The sequence below is a fragment of the Sciurus carolinensis genome, chromosome 13 (assembly GCF_902686445.1).
Source record: "Sciurus carolinensis chromosome 13, mSciCar1.2, whole genome shotgun sequence".
Taxonomy (NCBI): domain Eukaryota; kingdom Metazoa; phylum Chordata; class Mammalia; order Rodentia; family Sciuridae; genus Sciurus; species Sciurus carolinensis.
The window spans coordinates 36,808,737-36,831,310 of NC_062225.1; the positions used below are offsets into that span (position 1 = coordinate 36,808,737).

General features: G+C 37.9%; 1 protein-coding gene across 1 annotated transcript in view; it reads left to right on the top strand.

Moving 5' to 3' along the window:
• Positions 1–22,574, top strand: part of LOC124962941 (dynein axonemal heavy chain 6-like) — a 292,982-nt gene that overhangs the window by 191,045 nt on the left and 79,363 nt on the right. Inside the window, 10 exon segments of the mRNA XM_047522202.1 lie at positions 330–591; positions 1,847–1,970; positions 2,721–2,917; positions 4,240–4,443; positions 5,159–5,284; positions 7,436–7,600; positions 9,937–10,004; positions 14,375–14,555; positions 17,785–17,964; positions 22,326–22,559. Of these exon segments, the coding sequence (XP_047378158.1) occupies positions 330–591; positions 1,847–1,970; positions 2,721–2,917; positions 4,240–4,443; positions 5,159–5,284; positions 7,436–7,600; positions 9,937–10,004; positions 14,375–14,555; positions 17,785–17,964; positions 22,326–22,559 (1,741 nt within the window).

Sequence of the window (22,574 nt, forward strand, 5' to 3'; positions counted from 1 at the left end):
GGCAAAAGTTCTAATGAGCAAGATTGACCAACAGATCTAAGTTCCACTTAGAAGGAGATATTTTTGGCAGCCTAGGAAGAGATTTTTTAAGGGTTGAAACTAGGCAAAAGAGATGAAATGTGAATTCCACTTTCTATTATTTTATAATTCTTCCTCCAGCAAATCTAGGTTGTATGGAGTGATGCATGTAACTACCAATTACTGGGATTATAGTACAGAGATTAACACTATTCATCTTTTGGGATGATACTGTAATGTTCTCAGAGGAATATATCTTTTTTGTTTTATATTACTTGATTATAATGTTAACTTATATGTCTATCTTTCAGGCCTGATTGGCCCACAGCAAAGCAACTTCTTGGTGATTCTAACTTCCTAAGAAGGCTTTTAGAATATGATAAGGAAAACATAAAGCCTCAAATATTGGCAAAGCTTCAAAGATATATTAATAATCCTGATTTTGTTCCTGAAAAAGTAGAAAAAGTGTCCAAAGCTTGTAAATCCATGTGCATGTGGGTAAGAGCAATGGATTTGTACTCTCGAGTAGTCAAGGAAGTGGAACCAAAGAGACAAAAACTCCGTGCTGCCCAGGTATATTTACCCATATTATGATTTTCCATAGACTTAAAAGCCATCATCATCAATCATCCAAGTTCTCTTTGTAATGCCACATTGATCCTACACAATGTAGATATATAGTAAAAGCACTTGAAAATTAACTTTTGTTTCAAATAATAGCTGGTGGGTTTTCTTATTTTTTAACTTTTCTCTAAATTCAGGCTTCTTCCAGCATTAAAAGAAGATAAGTCCCTAGTATAATTCATCTGAAAAAAAAAGAGAAATTATGTCCATAATGTTTTTGAAGTGCCTTCTAGCTCTAGCATCTGATAATTTATGTTTCTTTTTGCTAAATACTCCCACACCTGATGGTGTCAACTAAGATTTTAGAATCAGCTTAACTAACAATCATGTGTGAGGTCCTTAGTCTTCCCAAGAAGAACAAAGAATGATCATTTAGAGGAGCAGATTACTAAAAGAATGGTGAATAGAGAACAGGCATAAGCAAAATTTTCCTGTGAAAATCCAGATTGAAATGGAGCAAACCATGTTATATGCATTTAGGAATATGTCAAAATGAACCCCATTGTTATATATAACTATAATCCACTAATAGAAACTTTTTTTAAAGATCGAGATAGTAAATATTTCAATTGGTGGGCTAAATATTTCAATTTCATTATGGGCAATGTGATCTCTGTTACAAGTACTTAACTCTGTTGTTGCCCCACAGAAACAACCATTACCAATACATAAATAATAAGTATGACTATGTTCCAATATAAACTTTATTTAAGGACAACGGAGTTCCAATTTCACACAAGTATCACATGTAAAAATTGTTTTTTGATTTTTTTCCAATTATTACAAAATGTAATAAGCTTTCTTAGTTCACAGACTATACAAAAACAAGCATCAACCTAGATGTGGTCTACAGGTCACAGTTCACACACCCTGTTACAGAGAACTAGTAGGAAAAGTTACTTTTCATTATTGCTAGAATATTTATTTATCATTTAAAGCTAATATCCATTGTTGTAATTTATTCAGTTCAAATGCTTGACACACCTGTTTCTCTACTCCTTTTATGACTTACTTTGTTGAACTTTTTGTTTGGTCTAGATTGACTCTGTTCTTGTATTTTACTCAGTAAATGTTTTAACTTTGTATATCATGTCAAAATATTTAGAAACATGATAAAAGGAACATAAAATAGATCTTTATTATAAATGGGCAAATTCAGCCTTCTTTGTGGGCCTGTTCTTAAATATTTGCTTGATTTTATTAGGCTGAACTTGATATTACAATGGCTACCCTAAAAGAAAAGCAAGCTTTACTAAGACAAGTGGAAGATCAAATACACGCTTTACAAGATGAATATGACAAAGGTGTGAGTGAAAAAGAAAGTTTGGGTAAGTAATTCATAAAATTTGCATTGGTAATAAATGACTGATTTTTAAAAGTTCAGAATTTTTCAGGCAATCTGACACTGGCTTTTAGTCAACATATAGAATACATTTCCATTGGACTTCTTTCATTAACTTCCTAGTATAAAATGAGAAAAACTGTATATATTGTATGTATTCAACATCCTATATCTGAACATAACTTATTGGAGCATGTTGCATTAAAACCCAGAGCAACAGATATTTTATCTAGAAAATTAATGCTACAGGGCACTGAGAACATCATCTTCAGTCAGAGTAATGTAGCATCAAAAAGAGCTCTTGGAGGTGACTATGAAGGATTGGTCAGAGTTGCAACCTTGCTGGCTTTGGTGATGGAGTAAAGGGGCTGCCAGTCAAGGAATGTGGGCCACTTATAAAAGTTGGAAAAGGGTCCTCCATTAGAGACTTCAGAAAGAAAATCACCTGTGCTGTAACTTGATTTTAATTTGCTGAGAAACATTCATAGGACTTGAAGTTAATAAAATATGTCTTATTTTAACTCAAAAAAAAAAAAAAGAGCTCTTGGAATGGACAAATCAAACTTTGACTTGGTTCTGAAATGGGAAATAATGTTGAATTGGTATGAGATTTCTTAGCCATTTATTGCTATCATTAGCTAAATAATCCTAATTCTGCTACAAACCAAAACAAATGTATAAACTTTTAATAGTTTAGTAAAATATTGAATAACCTGAGGTTCTTAATATTTTCTAGCAAAGAATATGGCCCTGACAAAAGCACGTCTGGTACGTGCTGGAAAGCTAACAGCTGCATTAGGAGATGAGCAGGTTCGATGGGAAGAAAGCATAACAAAATTTCAGGAGGAGATATCAAACATCATTGGGAACGTGTTTATAGCAGCGGCTTGTGTGGCTTATTATGGGGCTTTCACGGCCCAGTTCAGGCAATCAGTGAGTAAACCTCCTTTCTGTAAAGAGTGGTGAGAAGCAGCTGAAACTGGAGGGGGCAGAGGAAGGGTTCATTTTTCTGAGTTCAGATGGAGGCTTTCTACTATGGAAGTTTGACAGAGTGGAAATTTATATGTCCCACAGCACTCCCTCTTTCCCATTGGTCCACCCCTAGGCTTTCTTAACATATTTCTCCCTTTCCTTCTCTGGCCTTAGAAAGCTGTTCACCACTTAAGCAGCACAAGAACCTAGGGGAAGGAAATGAGACAGTGAGTCTCTTACCCTTATGGTCAGAAGTGGCATGTAAAATCAACCAGGATATGGTGTCCTGAAGTGGTACTGCTCCAGAGGACTGGAAATGGGAGGGAGCAGGATTAATTTGAGATTTCTTGGGCTTTCGTCTTTATGAAAAAATAAACTTCTCAATTATCAGAGAATAAAATTCCCATCTACCTACACTTTCCAGGAAAAAAATATATTGGGAAGGATTCTCTAGTTATTTTTATGAAATACTTCCAATAGCACCCACAATCATTATGATAATCCCGAACTTCTCCACATGCTTCCAAATTCTCTAAAGAGAGGCAATAAATCCCTGGTTGAAAATTCCTATAACAACCCAATCATTTACATATGAGAAAACTGGGGTCCAGACAAAGAGAGTGATATGCCAAATGCATAGTTAATTATTTAATTCTAGCACCTGGTCTTCTCTGATTTTTAGTCCATTTTTTTGGATATCCTGTTTCCAAGATGTCTGAGGAGACTAGTAGGGCCTGCCTGTTCCAGCCACTGTATGTTAGACAGCTTTTCATAGCTGTAACAAAAGTACCCAACAAAAACAGCTTAGGGGAGGAAGAGTTTATTTTGGGCTCATAGTTTCAGAGGCTTAGTCCTTGATCAGACAATTCCATGGCTCTGGGCCTAAGGTGAGACAAAACATCATGGCAGAAAGGCATGGTGGTGGAAAGTTGCTTAGCTCATGGCAGCCAGGAAGCAGAGAGAGAGCACAGGGGTCCAGGGATAGAATACAATCCCCAAGGACTTACCCCAGGTGACCTACTTCCTCCCACCATGCCCCCTTTGCCTACAAGAACCACCCAGTAATCTTTCAAATTATTAAATCATCTAATAGATTAATCTACTGATTAGGTTACAGCTCTCTTACTAAAATGGATACCGTATTTCCGGTACATTAGTTACTGGGGGGACACTTCGTGTCCAAACCATAATGTACTGGTTTCCTCCGCCCTTCATGTTTTCTGTGTGCCCTTGTTAACTGAGTGTTCCTGACTCCATACATGTAAGTTTTCCTCCTTGTTCAGCTTATAGAGTGTTGGATCCAGGACTGCCAGTCTCTGGACATCCCAATTGATCCTTCCTTTAATCTCATTAACATTCTTGGAGATCCCTATGAAATACGGCAATGGAATGCTGATGGGCTGCCCCGTGACTTGACATCAACAGAAAATGGCATTTTGGTTACTCAAGGGAGACGATGGCCTTTGATGATCGATCCCCAAGATCAGGTGTGTAACAAATGCTTGATATAAAAAGTAGCCAGTTAGTTCTGTTTAATATTGATCTGTCTATTAAAAGTTATAAAAGTGAACTGTAACATATTTGTAAGATCATAGAGATTTAGATCCGGAGGAGAGTTCAGAGCTCTTTCAGTGTGGGTTCCTCATCTTGTGGATGCAGAAAGTAAGAAGGGATGTGTGTAAGTGCTCTCTATTCATGATTTTGACTGGTTATGTTTAGGGGGTTGGCCATTAGTTTTCTGTTTTCTATGAGGGTAGAAATTGACAGAAACTCATTCCATGAAGTTCTACAAGATCTGAGGAGTCAAAATGAATTCAGGGTATGATGGAATTTAGGGCAAGCCTGACTGGAATTTTTAGAATCCCATCATCTGTCTCCCTAAATCCACAAGTCAGATTATACTAATCAGGGTTCAGAAAAGGGAGCCATTATAAAATCAAGAAAGAACCCTGAATACTAAGATAAGTACAGATTTTTTCCTAGATGACTCTTTTCTGCATTTGTTTTAAATTTGAACAAAAGAATCACAAACATTGGACTTGATAGGTGTTTTATTGGAAAAGGAGATTATTTTCCCTTTTTAAAATGTTTTCAATGTTTCTAGACTGAACAAAAATTTCTAAACTTTTTCTTAAAACTTTCACTTTCTAGTCATGTATCATACTCTAAAGCAAATGCCCTGCTCTGTGCTTTCTCATACAGGCAAACCGTTGGATAAGGAACAAGGAAAGCAAAAGTGGTTTAAAGATCATTAAGCTTACAGATAGTAATTTCTTACGAATTCTTGAAAATTCCATCCGACTTGGTTTACCTGTCTTACTGGAAGAGGTTTGCTTTTCACATTCTTTTCTCGTGTTAGTTCCTAACTTTCAGATTGTATCTGAAATTCTATACAGGCTGCATCCACATCATATTAAAGACACCAGTCAACTTTCTTTTCAAATTGTCAAACCAGGTGCTTTGTTCCTTAAATAGTATATTCTTGTAGGAGGAGGAATCAGTTGGTTGAATGAATTTTCTGCTTCAGTCGTTGTTTTGGTGTTGAGGGATAGCCTCTGTTTTCTGACACTGCTCATTATTAGGCCTCACTATGAGCCTTAAAGGTTAGAAAAATTCAAAGCAGAGTGCCAGCTGGAGCCACTGTTCACATACACAAATGATATAAAGTCATAAGATACACTAGTGAGTATAAACATTATTTTCTATGTGGGATTCATGTCAACAGATTAAGTGATGAGTGATAAGAATGAGCTATTGTTTAAAATTGGGAATTGTTGAGTCTAGATGTTCTGTTTCTTCAGATATCACTCCGAGAATGAATGTTTTTCACATTGTTCACTCATTCAATAAACATTTGAGAACAAATGGCAAACAATACAGATGTGATTCCAGTCCTCAATTACTTAGAATCTAGTTGAGAATAGGCAGAAATCAGAGAGAGAAAGAGAAGATAAAATAGAAAATAAGAGCGGGGAGGAGGAGAACTTGTGATAAGGGCTTTGAAGGAACAAGCAGGGTGTGGAGACAGCCAATAAGAAGAGGCATAGGAGCCTGTCTTAGATGCATAGCTATAGGGTGAGATTTAGGGTGTAACCTCTGTGAGGAGCTCAGCCATGGGAAGAGCTCAGTGAGAAGGGTTTCCCAGGTAAGAGATCAGCAAATAAAAAGCCATGGGCACCAAGAGATTGGTTAATGGCTGTGTTTTATCCTTAATTTACCATTCCATTTTTATTAGAGGAGAATGAGTAAGCAAATACATGGGCTGTGAGCCATTTAACTGTACTAAGCAGTATCTCGGATCAGCAGAAAGTCAGGAAATTCAGGAAGGAGCACTGACCTGGAGCATCTTGGTTGCAACCTTTGCATGGTGACTAGCAATAATAACATGTAAAAATTCACTAATTCATTAACATGTTCACTACTTTCCAGACTTGGTTCTCAGTATTTAACTCATTAATCCTCATTGCAAACTTATGAGGTAATTACGATTATTATCCCACATTACTGGTGAGGACACTGAGACATTAAAAAGGTCAATACTCCCCACCCAAGTTATAAAGAGCACAAGGTGCCATAAAGAGCACATGTAGCCAAGCTTTGGCACTTAGCAACACAGCGAAGGTTCTGTAATGGACTCCAGATCCTCCTTCAAACCTCGAAATCACAGGAGAGAGTGAGGTTTCTGGAAAACTTTGGCATTTACCTTAGTCCTAAACTGAATTCTGGAACCCAGGTTTACTTTGTGACCCAAGAGGTCTTGAGGGACTCTTCTCACTCATAGCAGTGGAGAGAAGACCTTCAATAATGTTCTGCCCCTAGACAGAAGAGCATTTTAACTGTTATAATGAGCACTCTAAGGAGTTAGGCCCCTAGTCAGAAACAGGACACTCTAACTGGACCTTCCCTTTCTCTGGGTCTTGGGGTCATTAACATTATATACCTAGCTGCTCTCTACATTTGTTAGGGTGGTATTTTCACACTTGGTCTCTACACATTCATGGGTATGAAAAAAATTTAGTCTGTTTCAATCACCAGTTATTAATGAACTAGAAGAGGATATTTATAACACAAAATTATATCATGGATAGAGTAAGTTTTATCTCATAAGCTCTTAAGAATTAACGTGTGTGAGTACCATGTTACAATGTGAAATGTTTTGTTACGATAGATTATAGTCAAATTTTGAAAACTTTTGGACCATGGAACCTCACCTGACATAAAGGTGTCCCTATGGGGTCCATGGGCAATGGTTGCATGCCTGAATTCTAACCGTTCATAATATTGGCTTTGAGGAAAAAATATAATATTGTGACTAACAAATGAATCAGAACTTAACTGAGAGTCTGCGGCAGTATGGGGTAGGTATGCATTGTGTAGAATAAGGTTTACTCAAAGTAAATTTAAACCTATAAAATTTTGACAAGTTGATGCCATCCATTGTAATCGCTTACTTTTCGCATTTTTTTCCCCATTTTGAAGCTCAAAGAAACCTTGGATCCAGCTCTAGAACCTATTCTTTTGAAACAAACTTTCATCAGTGGTGGACGACTACTCATTCGCCTTGGAGACTCAGATATTGATTATGACAGAAACTTCAGGTTCTATATGACAACCAAAATGTCAAATCCCCACTATCTGCCTGAGGTATGGACTGCTAGTCCGAAATTCTCACCCTAACTGGAATTATTATGTGCAATGAAGTTCTAAAGTTTGGTGGGTTCCTACGTTTTAGAAGGAAAACTAATAATCTTCTCCCTTTCTCCTTCTTCACCCTTCACTACCCCACTCTGATTTCAATGGCCCTCCTCTGATTTCAATTCTGAGTCCTGACTCTGACTCCAGTCACCTTTATCCTCTCCATCCAGTTGAGAATCAAGCCTCTGCCCACTGGGTCCCAGACTCACAGCATTATGCTCTCTCCATCTCCCTTCTAGTTCACAGTGACCCCTCATAAACATGATCACTATTCCCTTCTAATCATTCTCCTCTCTCCTTCAGCAAACATTATTTATGTCCCTGTTATCCCCTGTTATTTGTGGCTAATAAATGAACCAGATCTCAATTAAAAGTCCATGGCAATAACTGGCAGGGTTGGTGGGGAGTCATTGTTTAAGTGTGAAAGCCCATGGCATATACCCCCAAATAAAGTGGTGGCCTACTTGAAAACTGATAACAGGGTAGCATTAGAGAATCAAAAGCCAGATATTCAGTGTCTGTACTTAGAAATAAAGAAGGGAGGAGCATGCTTGTAGATTCTGAAGGATGCTATGTGAGCCCCACTTGATATATCACTGAACAACACAGCATGCAGGAGAACCCCTATTCTAGGGCTCTAGAACCAAGGCAGTTGCAACAAAAATGAAGGCAGGTGGGACTCCACTTTTCCCCTCCCACATGTGCTTCACCTGGCCACTTTACTCCAGGTACCCTGAGTGCTATGCAGCTACAGGCATATCTCCACATTCTTCAGGATCTTCCTAAGGAAGGACCTTTACATCAGAACCCCCACCCCAATATTCTTGAACATACCATTCCTAGTAGGGTCATTTTTATCTTATTTATTGAATTTTCTCATAGCTATATGTGTTCACTAGATGTGATCAAGTTGAATGAAATTGACACACTTCTTGAGTAAATGTGAAGCCTACAGCGGGGATCTCCTCGTCATCTTTGAGGAGATTAATTACACAGCCACTGCCAAGAATCATGTCTCAAGTTCCATTTCAGAACTTAGAAAAGTGAACATTCTGTTAACTTGACTCTTTGATTCCTCATTCATTTAACTTTTAAGAGGGAGTACTGCACACAAAACCCAGTCCATCTCAGGATCCTCAAGTCAGCCAACTCTGAGGTGGAGATAGAAACTTAACTCAAGTGTTTTAGATAGCCTTTTTTTCTGCTGTGACCAAAAGACCTGGCAAGAACAATTTTAGAGGAGGAAAAGTTTATTTGGGGGCTCATGGTTTGAGATATTTCAGTCTATAGAAGGCCAACTCCATTTCTGCGGGCCTAAAGTGTGGCAGAACATCATGGCAGAAGAGTGTGATGAAAGAAAGCATCCCAGAACATTGCACCAGGAAGCAGAGAGAGAGCCCTGCTCAACAAGGACAAAATATGTATGCCAAAGGCATTCCTCCAATGACCCACCTCCTCCACTCATACCCTACATGCCTATAGTTACCACCCAGTTAATCCCTATCAGGGGATTAATGCACCGAGTAGATTAAGACTCCCATAACCCAATCATTTAACCTCTGAACTTTCTTGCATTGTCTCACACAATGCAATGTTTTCGGGGACACCTCATATTTAAACCATAACCATGAAGGATTTGTAATATATGTTAACTGCATGGCATTCAAACACTCTTACTGTATTTATTGGGTTTTGCTATTGATTTACTCAATTGATGTCAAAATATTATGATAGCATAGTAACAATTTTCCACAAAAACATTATGAGATAAAGTATGTATTGCTTGATTTAATAATAACTTCTTAACACAGACACTATAACTTAATTACTATAATTAAATGATTTTATTACCTCATTTAGTCCTCATAACTAACCTATGAATTGTTACTACTATTATATCAGTTTTTAAATATCAGGAACTAAAAACACTGCTCAACAGCATACATTCACCCAAGGGTGCAGCTGGAATTTGAATTCAAGTCATTGATTTTAAAATTTTACTTCCAACACTTTTCTAACTTATCTTTCCTTAAAACGTCATGTAGACTTCTATAACTATGAGGTTTGTGGAACAAAAATGTTACTCATACTGGTGAGGAAAAACAGATTAGAATTTTGAAAGCTATGTTATGCTTGAGTGTGTAGGAGGGTGCATGTGTGAACAATCAGACTTAAGATACATTCTCCTGGGTGATAATGAGCCAAGTCCTAATGAAGAAAGCACTTCTTGTTTTACTAGTCGTGTGCACTTAAGCATTTTTATGTACTCCGTGCTTCTTTTCTAGGTGTGCATTAAAGTTACCATCATCAATTTCACTGTAACCAAATCAGGTCTGGAGGATCAGTTGTTAAGGTAAAACAGAGGTGTGGGAAGCAGGGATGTCATGAGTTTTCTAATGTTTTCTTTAGAAATTTTATGAAAGGAAAAAGCATCACACATGACTCAATCAAAAAGATAATAGCATATGGCCAAGTTCTTCATCACAGTTGCTCACAGTCGCCAATCTTGCCCAGTCTTCTCAAGATTATTCTAACCCATTGTTTGGGTAAAGCTGAGAGCCCAGCCTGCCTCTTTCCCTCACTAGGCTCTCCAATCTTGACAAGTGTATGAAGTCACTTGTTCTGTTGTTTCTAGAAACTTTTTTCTCCAAATCTGTGAAAAAGTAGGTACTACAAATTTTCTCCTGTTTCCCTGGACTCTTGATATTTTCCTGTTATGGGGCACACTTAAGAACAGAGTGATCACCATGGAGAAGTCCAAATTTGAAAGTCTTTATTAAGCTGGCCGACTGACTGTCTCACATAATGCCCCAAAAATGGCTGTTTGGAGAATAGCCCCGACCATAGGTTTGCAGGAGTTTTTATACCATAAATCAGTACACCCACTCCTTGGCCTATATCCAAAGGACTTAAAATCAGCATATTACAGAGAAACAGCCACATCAATGTTCATAGCTGCTCAGTTCACAATAGCCAGATTGTGGAACCAACCTAGATGTCCTTCAATTGATGAATGGATAAAGAAAATGTGGTATATATATACAATGGAATATTACTCTGCCATAAAGAATGATAAAATTATGGCATTTGCAGGCAAATGGATGAAACTGGAGAATATCATGCTAAGTGAGATAGGCCAATCTCAAAAAACCAAAGGAAGAATGATATCACTAATAAGTGGATGAGGACACATAATGGGGGGTGGGAAGAGTTAGTGTTAGGGTTAGAGTTAGGTTTAGGAAGGGGGGCAAGAATGGAGGAAGGAAGGACTGTGTAGAGGGAAAAGAGGGGTGGGAGGGGTGGGGGGGAAGGGAAAAAAATAACAGAATGAATCAAACATTACCCTATGTAAATTTATGATTACACAAATGGTATGCCTTTACGCCATGTACAAACAGAGAAACAACATGTATCCCATTTGTGTACAATAATAAAAAAAAAATCAGTACATCAATCATAAGTGTCTGTTGCTATGATTCAAAATTATAAACTAACATCATGGGATCCGAAATCATTAGCAGAGGGGGAAGTGGATCAAAATGACCTTACTTAGGTACAAACTAAAGAATGGTTACTGATATCTAAATAATCACTGTTAACATCACCATTAACATGGTATATTGTTTAGGAAACTAGGAATCAAAAAGAGAACAATTTTTTATTATATAAGAATTGCCATTTCATCATTTTGTATTGCCAAACAAGTCATGCTAAAGCAACTGTTGATGGGTACAGTGGTAGGACATTCCCATGAGAAAAGCATTTCCTTCATAACATAGAGTCTCAAGGTAAAATGGAGGCTGTTTAGTCATTGCCCATATAGTCTGGCCTATAACATTTCCATGGAGTCAAATATGTCAACCCATCACATTCCTACAAAAAATAAATATCTTCCCTCAGTATATTCAGTATGTGATTAAATTCCCATATCCCAAAAATGGGATTATGAGTTGTTAATATTAATCTTGGAACTAGCCAAGATATTTAGAAAGTAGAATTTTTAAAATATTTATTACAATAATAATACTGATGTTTATTAAAACCCATTGTAGGGCTGGGGTTGTGACTCAGTGGTAGAGCGTTCACCTAGCACACGTGAGGCCCTGGGTTTGAACCTCAGGACCACATAAAAATTAAAATAAAGGTATTGTGTCCAACTACAACTAAAAATATATTTTTAAAAAGCTAATTATATGTGTATGTACATGTATGTATATATACTTACATGTACCACTTACCAACAAGGATACAATCTGAGAAATGTGTCATTAGGCAATTTCATTGTGAAAAAATAATAAAGTGTAGTTACACAAAGACAGCTACAACACTAGGCAACATAATCTTATGGGACTCTTGTTATATATGTAGTTCATTGTAAACCAAACATTATAGCACAGTGTATGACTATATTTAACAAACATATACACAAACATATATGTATATGTGAATATATATGTGTGTACATGTGTTCATTAACTCTAAAGGAAAATAAAATTTGGAGCCATTTTCAAATATATATATATATACCTTGGCTGGGTGTGGTGGCGCACACCTATAATCCCAGAAACTTGGGAGGCTGAGGCAAGAGGATCCAGCCTCAGGTATTTAGCGATACCCTAAGCAACTTAGCAAGACCTCATCTCTAAATTAATTAAAAAAAAAAAAAGGTGGCTGGGGACATAACTCAGTGGTAGAATGCTTATCTAGCATGCGAGGGCCCTGGTTAGATCCCCAGCACTACAAAACTATACACATTCATTCAAGTCAGGATTATTCTACTCTTGCACCTACTATTGCTAGTGAGCTTAAGGCTTATTTTCCTTGTTTAGTTTAGAAATTATTCTGCCAGCTGCTAACTTGCTTGACTTCTTGCCAATTAAAGGTATTTCATCACATTTTATGGACATGTTCTAAATTCATGGCTGAACATTTTCAAGTCAGTTTATTCTTCTGAATAGCTAAGTTTAGCTGTGTGACTACTCTCAGACTGCCTGGGACAAGGACAAGTACCCTAATGAGAAATAGAGCAATGCTGAGATCAGTCATGGGGTACAGAATCTCCCTGCATTTTCTCCCCGACCAATGGCATTGAAAAGGGAAGCTGACAGCCTGCAGCCTGTGTGAGGATGTAGCTCAATTTGCCTGTGTTCTAACAAGCCATCACTATTTCAGCCATCCTGTGCTCTGCTAAGCTCCCAGGCAGGCAGCACACATTGTATTTAGTTGTTCATTGAGTAAAATTTCCTCCAGGATCCTCAGCATTTCCAAATACAGTCCTTCAGGGATTAGACAAGTCCCCTTTCCAACTTTAAGGTATTCCATTAAACCATCCAAATAGCTCACCTCTGCCTTCCTCTCTTCTTTCAGAAACTCTAACTTACCACAGAGATTTTCTTGGCCATTCCTTTTGATTTTTAACTTGCTTGATCTGACTTATGATTCTCTTAAGTTGTTATCTGAGCTCACCTTTATCTTAAAAACTCTCTCCAAATTCCTCACTTCTGAAAAAGTTATTTAAATAATTGAATTTGAGGTGATAATGATATTAAGGTATCTGAATTCAGTATGAACATAACAAACAAAGGTTTGTTCTATGAGGCAATGCATCATAGTGTACTAGAGTCAGCAGACTCAGGTGCAAGCTTGACTATGCTTCTCATAACTGTGTGACCTGAGGAAGTGACCTACTACTGAAGGGGAACCACAGTATCAACCTCCAGGAGCCTTCAAGTGGTTAAAAGAGATAATCCACATAAAATTCACAGTAAGGTGCCTGACCTGCATGATGCTTAATAAAGATGAGCTCCTGCAAACCATGCACTGGGAGCAAATTATGAAAGGAAAAGTGAAAAGAGATAAAAGTTCATATGCAATATTAGACAAGGGTGGTCCTCAGGGTAAGGCTCCTTGTTTAAATACAGTCAAGAACTATGGATGAAGAGCTATTTGGCAAGACACCCCATGTTCAAGGACAGAAAGATTATATATCATAAAGGGAACTCTCAGGACATATAGAATTCTTAAAAGTGCTTTTAAGGAAAAAATGTGTTGTCAGACTGTAAATACTATTTTTTGGCATTTTTTTATTTAACAGTTTATCTTTAAGTTTATTCTATGTCTGTGTACATATAAATATACACCTAGAGAACATGCTTTTGGAGGGTATGTCAAATAGTGGTTACCTCTAAGGAAGAAATTGTGTTTGAAGATGGAACTGATAAATAGGTACTTGTACTTTATTCATTTGTCTTCTTTTTTATGAGAATGAATTCATGTATTGCTTATGCAATTAGTACTAATCATATTTTACTTGAAAAAAAGGAATTTTAGTGTTGGGGGTTTCATAATTTCCTGTGTCATTAAAAAAAGAACATTCCAGGCATTATTTTCAGTTTGGCACAGCCAAGTATTAGAGAGAGAGATTGTATGATGAGAGAGCAGACAACAGCTTCTCTATAGGATGAGTAGAAGTGACAGGAACTGTGATAGGGTGCAGGTCTCTGAAATGCAGGATGTAGAATAGGAACTGACGTGTAGTTGCAGTGAAAAGCCACTGTATAAATCCAGTGAAAGAGTGGCATTGTGTATTCAAATTCAGCTAATAGCATGAATGTTCAGCTAAAGAGCACTGAGAATAAGAACAATTTCAAACAGGAAAGGAAACAGAATCAACTACAGGGCACTGACAAAAGCGCGATTCAGTTATTCCGACTTTGGTTCTAGTGATGTGGTACGACTCGAAAAACCCGAATTGGAAGAGCAAAGAATCCAGCTCATTGTAAGGATCAACAGTGATAAAAACCAGTTGAAGTCTATTGAAGACAAGATCTTAAGAATGCTCTTTACATCTGAAGGGAATATTCTGGACAATGAAGAACTTATTGATGCACTCCAGGACTCAAAGGCAAGTGAATATTTTCAGTATGTATAGAAAATGCATCTTTTCAAAAGTTAAAACTACAGCCTTTGAGGGTCCTGCAAGAATGGGACCACCTGAAGCTACCAGGGGCATGCACAAGAGTGCCTCGCTGTCAGGCCTCCTTACAATCCAAGTAGAGAACTTGTAGGCAATTGATTTTCTTTTATTCTCTGTGCTTTTTAGTAAAGTATGTAATATAAAGAACTGGGAAAAAGTAGAAATTAAAAGGAATAAACACATTTATAAATTCATATTAGTGTCACGTCCTCCAGGAAGCCTCCCGAGTATGCACAACTGGAATTAATATCCTGCTCCTTGGAACTTCTGTAGGGTCTATCCAAACTTCTATTGTAGCACTTGTTGCTGTTTACCTTATGTCACAGTTATCTTGTTCCATGTCCTAGCTCTTCTGTTCGATGACTGATTTCATGAAGTGGGAATCTATGACTCCAGGGGTTAAAAATGATGGTTGCACACAACTGATGTTCAAAAGAACGTGCTGATAGTATGATGAAGTTTTACATTAAACATACAATACTGCAGTGAATTATTTCTCAGATTTAAGCCATCATTTAAGAAATATATACAAGGAGCACAGCCTATAAGATGATTTTATCAATTCATGAAAAATAAAATATTTTAGGGAATAAAAACTCCCTTTGACATTACTAGACAGGGAATGCATAAGGTTATGTTTTTGCCTCTTGTTGATGTCAAATCTGAGTTGTTTCTTTATATCCTACAGTCTCTTGAGAACTTGGTGTGAAAGAAAAATAAACAAGTTATTCTGGGTCTACCATTTCCCTTCTCTTTTTGTTTGTTTATTGGTCTCTGTTCTCCTTTTATTCATTTTTCCTTAGGTTTATAATTTCTGGAAATTTATTAATCCATTTATTTTTACATTTTATCAGTTTTACATGCAAACTGTTTAAAGAATGAAGGCTTTCTGTAAGGCTTGTTATGATAAACAGCATTCCTTCTTTGTCCCCACTCCCCACACACACCCATGGTTCCCTTCAGCTGGGTAACTACTTTCATTTTACTCATTAACCTTGCTTATACTTCTAACACCCCCCCACACACACACAGACACACACACACACACACACAACCAACCTTTCCATAGCCCAACCTCCCACTGTAATTATTCCCTGATCATAACCTGGTCAGTACTTCTGTTGCCTGAGGGTGGAGATCTGACTGCAAGTGTTTGGGAGGTTGAGAGAGAAGTCTGCACACCTAATTGTTGTTTTCAGAATGGTACCTAGCTCTCAACTGTTCCTTGTTTCCTCCTACAAAGGGGGAAAAAACTGTCTTATACTTTCTTCAGAGGGGGAATCTCTCTGTTTTTCTGGTGGGGAAGAGACAACCCTGGCAGTGTGGTGTGGGAGACACAACCTAGGAGTCTTTCAACCAATTTTTATTTTAGGCCCTTCCTACTTCCAGCAGTGCCTGTTGCTAATTCCTACATCTTTGAGGAGGATTGTGTTTTATAAATTGGTGAATTTCTGGCTTTCCCCTTATGCCAGCTTAAGAATCCATTTTCCTGGGTCTTCTCAGTCATGATCACTCTTTGGTGTGATCTCCAGCTCCCAACATTTTAAGGCTATTTCCTCTCCCATTTCACCCATCTTTGTGGGTCTACACTGTTTTTTAAATTCCTTTAATATGATTTTATCCTGGTTTTAATAGAGAGTGAAGCAGTTGTATGTGTTCTTACTGCCATCTTTTCCTATAAATAGCAGGTTCTTTTATTTATTTTCAAGGAAATGCTTTGGAAACATTCTTTTTATAGAGTAGAGATCAGACCAAGCCATCATTGCATTTCCTGCCACTTTCTGCCTATAGTTTGTACTTCCTCCAACTCCCACAATCCTTATTTTAAAATATGTCTTATATTCTCTAACCACTGCTAAAGACTTATGTCTCTATAGGGCATAATTTCTACAAGTTCTTGCCAAACCCAACTAAGGTGTATAATGTTCTAACATTCTCTGACAAAAAGAAGATTCAGTATTGGGTTCTGAATTATCAAGGCTTTGTACTCTTCAGAGAATAAAGAACTATTTGCTAGTGGGTCCCCATGATCCAATTGTTCCCCTACCAACTTCCTTTTTCTACTCATTTGTGAAAGTTTTAGTTGAGTTCAGTAAAGAGATTGGGATTCCCCACTTGACTCCACCCTTTTTTTTCCCCCAGCTTCCTTAGGAGCAATTACAGGGAGAATTTGAACCTCCTGATTCCCAGACGCATCTTCTGCACTGAATCCCTCCCCTCCTTTACCTATGGGCTGGCGTGAACAAGTCTAGACTTACACTCTTCCTTATGGTAGGAAGCCTCTAGCATAGGTGGCTGTTGAGCACTTGAGTTAATACACACCAGATTTCAAAGATTTATATAAAAAATATAAAGCAGCTCAATAGTTTTTAATATGATTGTTATATAATATTTTGGTTATATTGCATTAAAATGTATTGTTAAAATCCATTTCACTTGTTTCTCTTTATTTTTAATAAATTTAGAAAATTCCGGATTATATGTGACTCATAAGAGACAGGAACAGATGGCAACAGAAAGAGTCTGAGAGATACAGAAGGCAATCTTGGAAAACCCACTGACCAAAAGGCTTCCTGCAAACTCCAAATATAGAAAACCTAAAGAATATCTAAATACCTTAAAATGTCTCCAGCTAACTTAGGTTTATAGCACTTCATACCTGGGAGTGTTGGGTAAAGAACATTAGTCATCCTTTTTATCAAGGGTGAAATTTAGGACCACTGTCATCCAGCCTCTCTCCACCCACTCTGTTGGGCATTTTCCAGGGTATCCCTTCTTCCTTCAGACTTTCTTTTACTATGTGTACAGACTATGTGTACCATGCTCTGTTCACAAGGCAGGGAGCTATTAGGCATGCTGCATTAGTGTTTCCATTTCAGAAGTAACTCAAACACGAGTCTCAGAGAAGTCCTGCTCCAATCTTTTCAGAGCTGATTAAATTGCCTATTTGTTTTCACCCCTTCCAAACTCTGGAGGAAACAAGGGTCAGCTCAGTCAAAAGAAGATCATTGAGTTCTGACCCTCAATCATTGCATCTGGAGTTCCCTTATTATAATCATTAACTCATTCCATTCTTCTTTCCTAGTCCTGACTGGATATATCAAAATTCCCACATTTTTTCTGAATTATATCCTTAAGAACTTATATGTTTATTTAGATCACTTCCGGTGCCATTAAAACCAGACTGAAAGAAGCTGAGTCCACTGAGATGATGATCAATGTTGCTCGTGAGAAGTATCGTCCAGTAGCCACTCAAGGCTCTGTTATGTACTTTGTTATTGCAAGCCTCTCGGAAATAGATCCTATGTATCAGTATTCATTAAAATATTTTAAGCAGGTAAGTACATGGTTGTTGTTAGTGAAATTCATCTCTTTGACTTCCTTTTAAGCCCACTTGTTTCTTGCCTTAGACATGCCATGAGTCTAATTTTCAGATAAAATCCTCCAGGAATTTGGGTCCACACACATGATTCAAGAGTGTGACCCCACCCATTATGTCTCCTAAAGATTGGAATGCTCTGTACAGAATATTATAGAAGAAGGGAAGAAAACTGCTTTGCAAGGTTCCTTTTTTCTTGGTTCCCTCAGCTAAGCAAGTATGCCTGTTTGCCTTCTTGCCTGCCTTTCTTTTGTTTTAAGTCACACTCTGCACTACCAGTTCTTACACTTTCTCTGTAGTAGTCCACTTTCCATCTCACTGTTAGTGTTTTCTTTGTTGCAGTTTTTTAACAACACCAGCTTAACCAAATTGATTTCTGTGTCTTTTTTTTTTTTTTTTTTTTTTCTTTTTAGAATGTTTTATACAACAACCTCCTCCCTCTTCTACACTGGCTTTGACTTAAAGGGATCTTTCCTTCCTTCCTTTCCCTTTATCTCATATTCACAGTTGAATTTCATCTGTTCTCTTGTGAATAGGATTTTTTCCCCCTCTGGGTATCAGCACTCCATTATCTACCAAAAGCAAATTAGATGTTACAAAGCTTCAGTAAGCAATGTAGTTTTGCTAAAGACTTCCATGGGACACAGGAAGTTTTCAGTGCTCATAACACAGCAGAATTTACCCAAGCATCCCCAGCAAACCCCCCTGTTTACCTCCAGTTGCTATTAGGTTCCAGTGGCCCCTTTCTCTCAGTCTACCCACACATGCCTCACTGGCTCAGCCTTTGACCTTCCAATCCTTCCCTCCTGGCTGTATTGTCCCATCAGTTAAAAACAAATAAACTATTATGCATATTTAAGGTATACAATGTTCTGTTAAAGAACCGGTATACATATTAAAAAGGTTACTATATTGAAACAAATAATCATATCTGTCATCTCACATAGTTGCTCATATTTTTGTTTTTATGGCAAAAGCAGTTGAAATATACTCATTTAACATTATTCCAAGTACAGCACAATTTTATTACCTGTAATCCTCATGTTGTATATTAGATCTCTAGACTTGTCATGCTGTATGTCTTCTATTTTGTGGATACAGCCTACATCTCCCCATCTCCTAACCTACACACTGCCTACTCTCACCACCCTTTTCTGTGCAGGGCAATTTAACCTACTCCCACTTTTCTAATCCTTTGTGTTTATACCCATGACCCAATCCAAAAATGATAAATATGGCCTTGCAAGACCATATTTATCATCACTCACAGTAGAAAATAGCGGAGAACTGAAAGTACATCCTCTTTCTCTTTAGCATATCAGCCACACTGATTCCATTTACATTCCTCAGACCAAGGGGATACTTTTGTGTTTATGGCACTCCCTCTGTTTAGAATGCCTTCCTTCCAAGATTAAATGCTACTTTCTCGAACAAAGCCTGCTTTTGGAGCTACACACATTTGGAGGTTGACCAGGCTGGGCATCTGAAATGCTTCACTCACATGACTGGGCTCTTGGCCTCAGTGCCTTCAGTGGCCTTTCCATGGGATATGACCTTCTCACTACAGGGCAGCTGGGTTCCAAGAAAACATCTCCTTAAAGCAAACGTACAAAGAAACTAAGGTGGAAGATTCAAGGCTTCCTCTGACCTAGCTCTGGATGTCATACAACAGCACTGCTGCCGCTCTGTTGATCAAGCAAGGTCACTAAGGATAGCCCAGATCAGAGAGGAGGGAATTTAGATTCCATCTCTCACTGGAATGAGTAGCAAACAATTTTAATGGTCTTTCATCCATCACATTTGATATGCTGCATATGATACTTACCTCACATTGCCTTGCATGGCAGGCATCTCCCTCTGGCTGCATTCTGACCTACCAGAAGGCAGGAGTAAAACTTCACCCATCCCTATATCTCACGTGGTGCTGACCACATATGTGTTTCATAATGAAGAATCTGTTTCCATCCCTCCATAACTTTCAAATAATTCTTACTGAAATTGACATATTTAGACAATTCTTATGACAGGAGAGCACGCTTGGTTTTCTTCTAAAGGTCTTAATTGGTAGGGGTTCAGCAACAATTAGAACTACAGGAGAGAACAGATATGAAAAATGGAGAAAAAATGAGAGTCGTGTTGTTAAGACATGCCTGGCCTCTCTCAATGGATGTGATCTGCTTTAGCAGCCTTTGAAAACCATCCTTACCGAGTCAAACCCTTAATTCCTGGAGGCAGAGATTTGTGTTTTCATGTCTCTTCTTCCTTCCTTTATGTTGGCAGGTAATAAAGCCAAGCAAAGCAAGGATTAGTAACTCCTTTTATGCCACCTAAATGATTCTGATAACAACTTTTTTGTTTTGGAATTTGTGTTTTTCAAGGTTTTAAAGTCTCCTTTAAAAAAAATGAAGACGCTTTAAAAATAGCTTTGGCTGAGCAGAAAAGATATACAGGATGAATTGTCAAAGCCCTGGCGTTTTATGGTTTGTAAGGAAAATCAGAAACCCAACCTGTATATGTAGGTGACAGTATTAGCCAGGACATTCTCAACCTAAGCCATCCGTAATTCCATTTCACACTGAAATTCTTTAGGGAATTTTGAGATTTGCTGTGTTTTATTTTGGCACCAAAATATCGCATATTCACTGGGCTTTAACTTCTGTTTCTTATCAAATTGTTAAAGAAAGTTCAGTCTTCTTTTGCGGGTGCTATTACCCTTTGTTGACCAAACCTTCAGCACAATTAACAAGGACATTCTCAATTCTTGACAATAAGTATATGCTTTCTCTAAGCCCTTTTAATTTGGGAAATGGAGACCTGTCTTTTAATGAGGACACTGACACAGTCAGGCAGTTTTCCTATTGTGCTCTATTGTGCTCCCAGGGGTAGGTATCAAGAGGTCTGCACAATTGGAGTGCAGTATTTTTATTTTTATATTTTCGAAAATTTTATTTTATTTTATTTTTTAAGTTTTTTAATTTGTTCCAATTGGTTATATGTGACAGTAGAATGCATTTTAACACATTGTACACAAGGGAGCAGAACTTCTCATTCCTCTGGCTGTACATGGTGCTGAGTCACACAAGTAGCGTAATCATACCTGTATATAGGGTAATAATGTCTGTCTCATTCTACCATCCCTCCCATCCCCACTACCCCTCCACTCACTTCCCTCAGTATAATCCAAAGTTCCTTCATTCTTCCTACCTCCCCCCTACTATGGATCAGCATCCACTTATCAGAGAAAACATTCAACCTTTGGGTTTTGGGGATTGGTTTATTTCACTTAGCATGATATTCTCTAGTTCCATCCATTTACCTACAAATGCCATAATTTCATTCTTCTTTAGGGCCACAGTGCAGTATTTTTAGGGAGAAGTAGAATACATTTCTTGGCACTAATCTGGTCCTCAACTGGCTTGCTGTTTCCAGTCCGTTTTGATTTCCCCATGAGCAGCGTATCTTGATCTCAGGAATTGAACAGGCACTACCTCTCACCTTTGCCCCTTTAGGCTGTGTGGTTCCTGAGACCTCAGCTGCATGCCCTCCAGACTGATGAGACTTCCCTAAAGTCTCTGATACATAGTTTCCTTACCCAGTGACTTCATGCATACTCATGAGTTCAGGCTCTGCTCAACTTCCTTACACAGATTGGGTCCTTAAGAATTTGGGGATCTTCCTTCTGTGCTGTTTGGGAGTTGCAGAAAATGTGTAGGGCCACCTTTGACCCCCTCATGCCTAATCCCTCAATGCCACCATCTCTACTGCCTTCCCAATGTGATGTGGGCACCTTTGGGGGAGGGATGTGCTCCCAAAATTTCCAGGTAGGAAATAGCATGGAAATCTCCTTTAAAATCATTTTCTCTTACATTTCAAGACAAATTCTTGCACATTGTTTCCACATCCTAAAAATTATCTTGGGGAAGTGCTAAAAAGAGTGTATGACCTTGCCTTGCCCTTATGGTTTTCCTCCTAAAATAAAGAGTTTGTCAAATCTGAGTTGATAATGTGAAAAAACCAGTCCTGCCAGGTGACCTCCATTTCCCAAAACTTTCTGTCCCACATCAAGATGATGCATTTTAAACATTGTTAAGAGATTGGTATTGGTCTATTTTGAAAAATGGGAAAGGAAAAGGAGTACAGAAAATAAATATCACATATCAATTTAGGATGAAGTCTGGATTTTTTAGAGGACAGCATTCACCTCCCATGATGCTGTTTGCTCACTGAACCTAGCGTTGGGAGGGATAGGAGGGACAGAGATTTTCTTTTTGTCCCAGAAAATGAATTAAATCAGAGACGTTGTTCTCTCTTCCACACAGTTGTTCAATACAACAATAGAAACTTCTGTGAAGACAGATGATCTACAGCATCGCCTGGAAATATTACTGGAACAAACTCTCCTAACTGCTTATGTCAATGTTTCAAGGGGACTTTTTGAACAACATAAGCTAATCTATAGCTTTATGCTCTGTGTTGAGATCATGCGTCAGCAAGAATTGCTAACTGAAGCTGAATGGAATTTCTTTCTCCGTGGTTCTGCAGGACTGGAAAAGGTATCTATTACATAT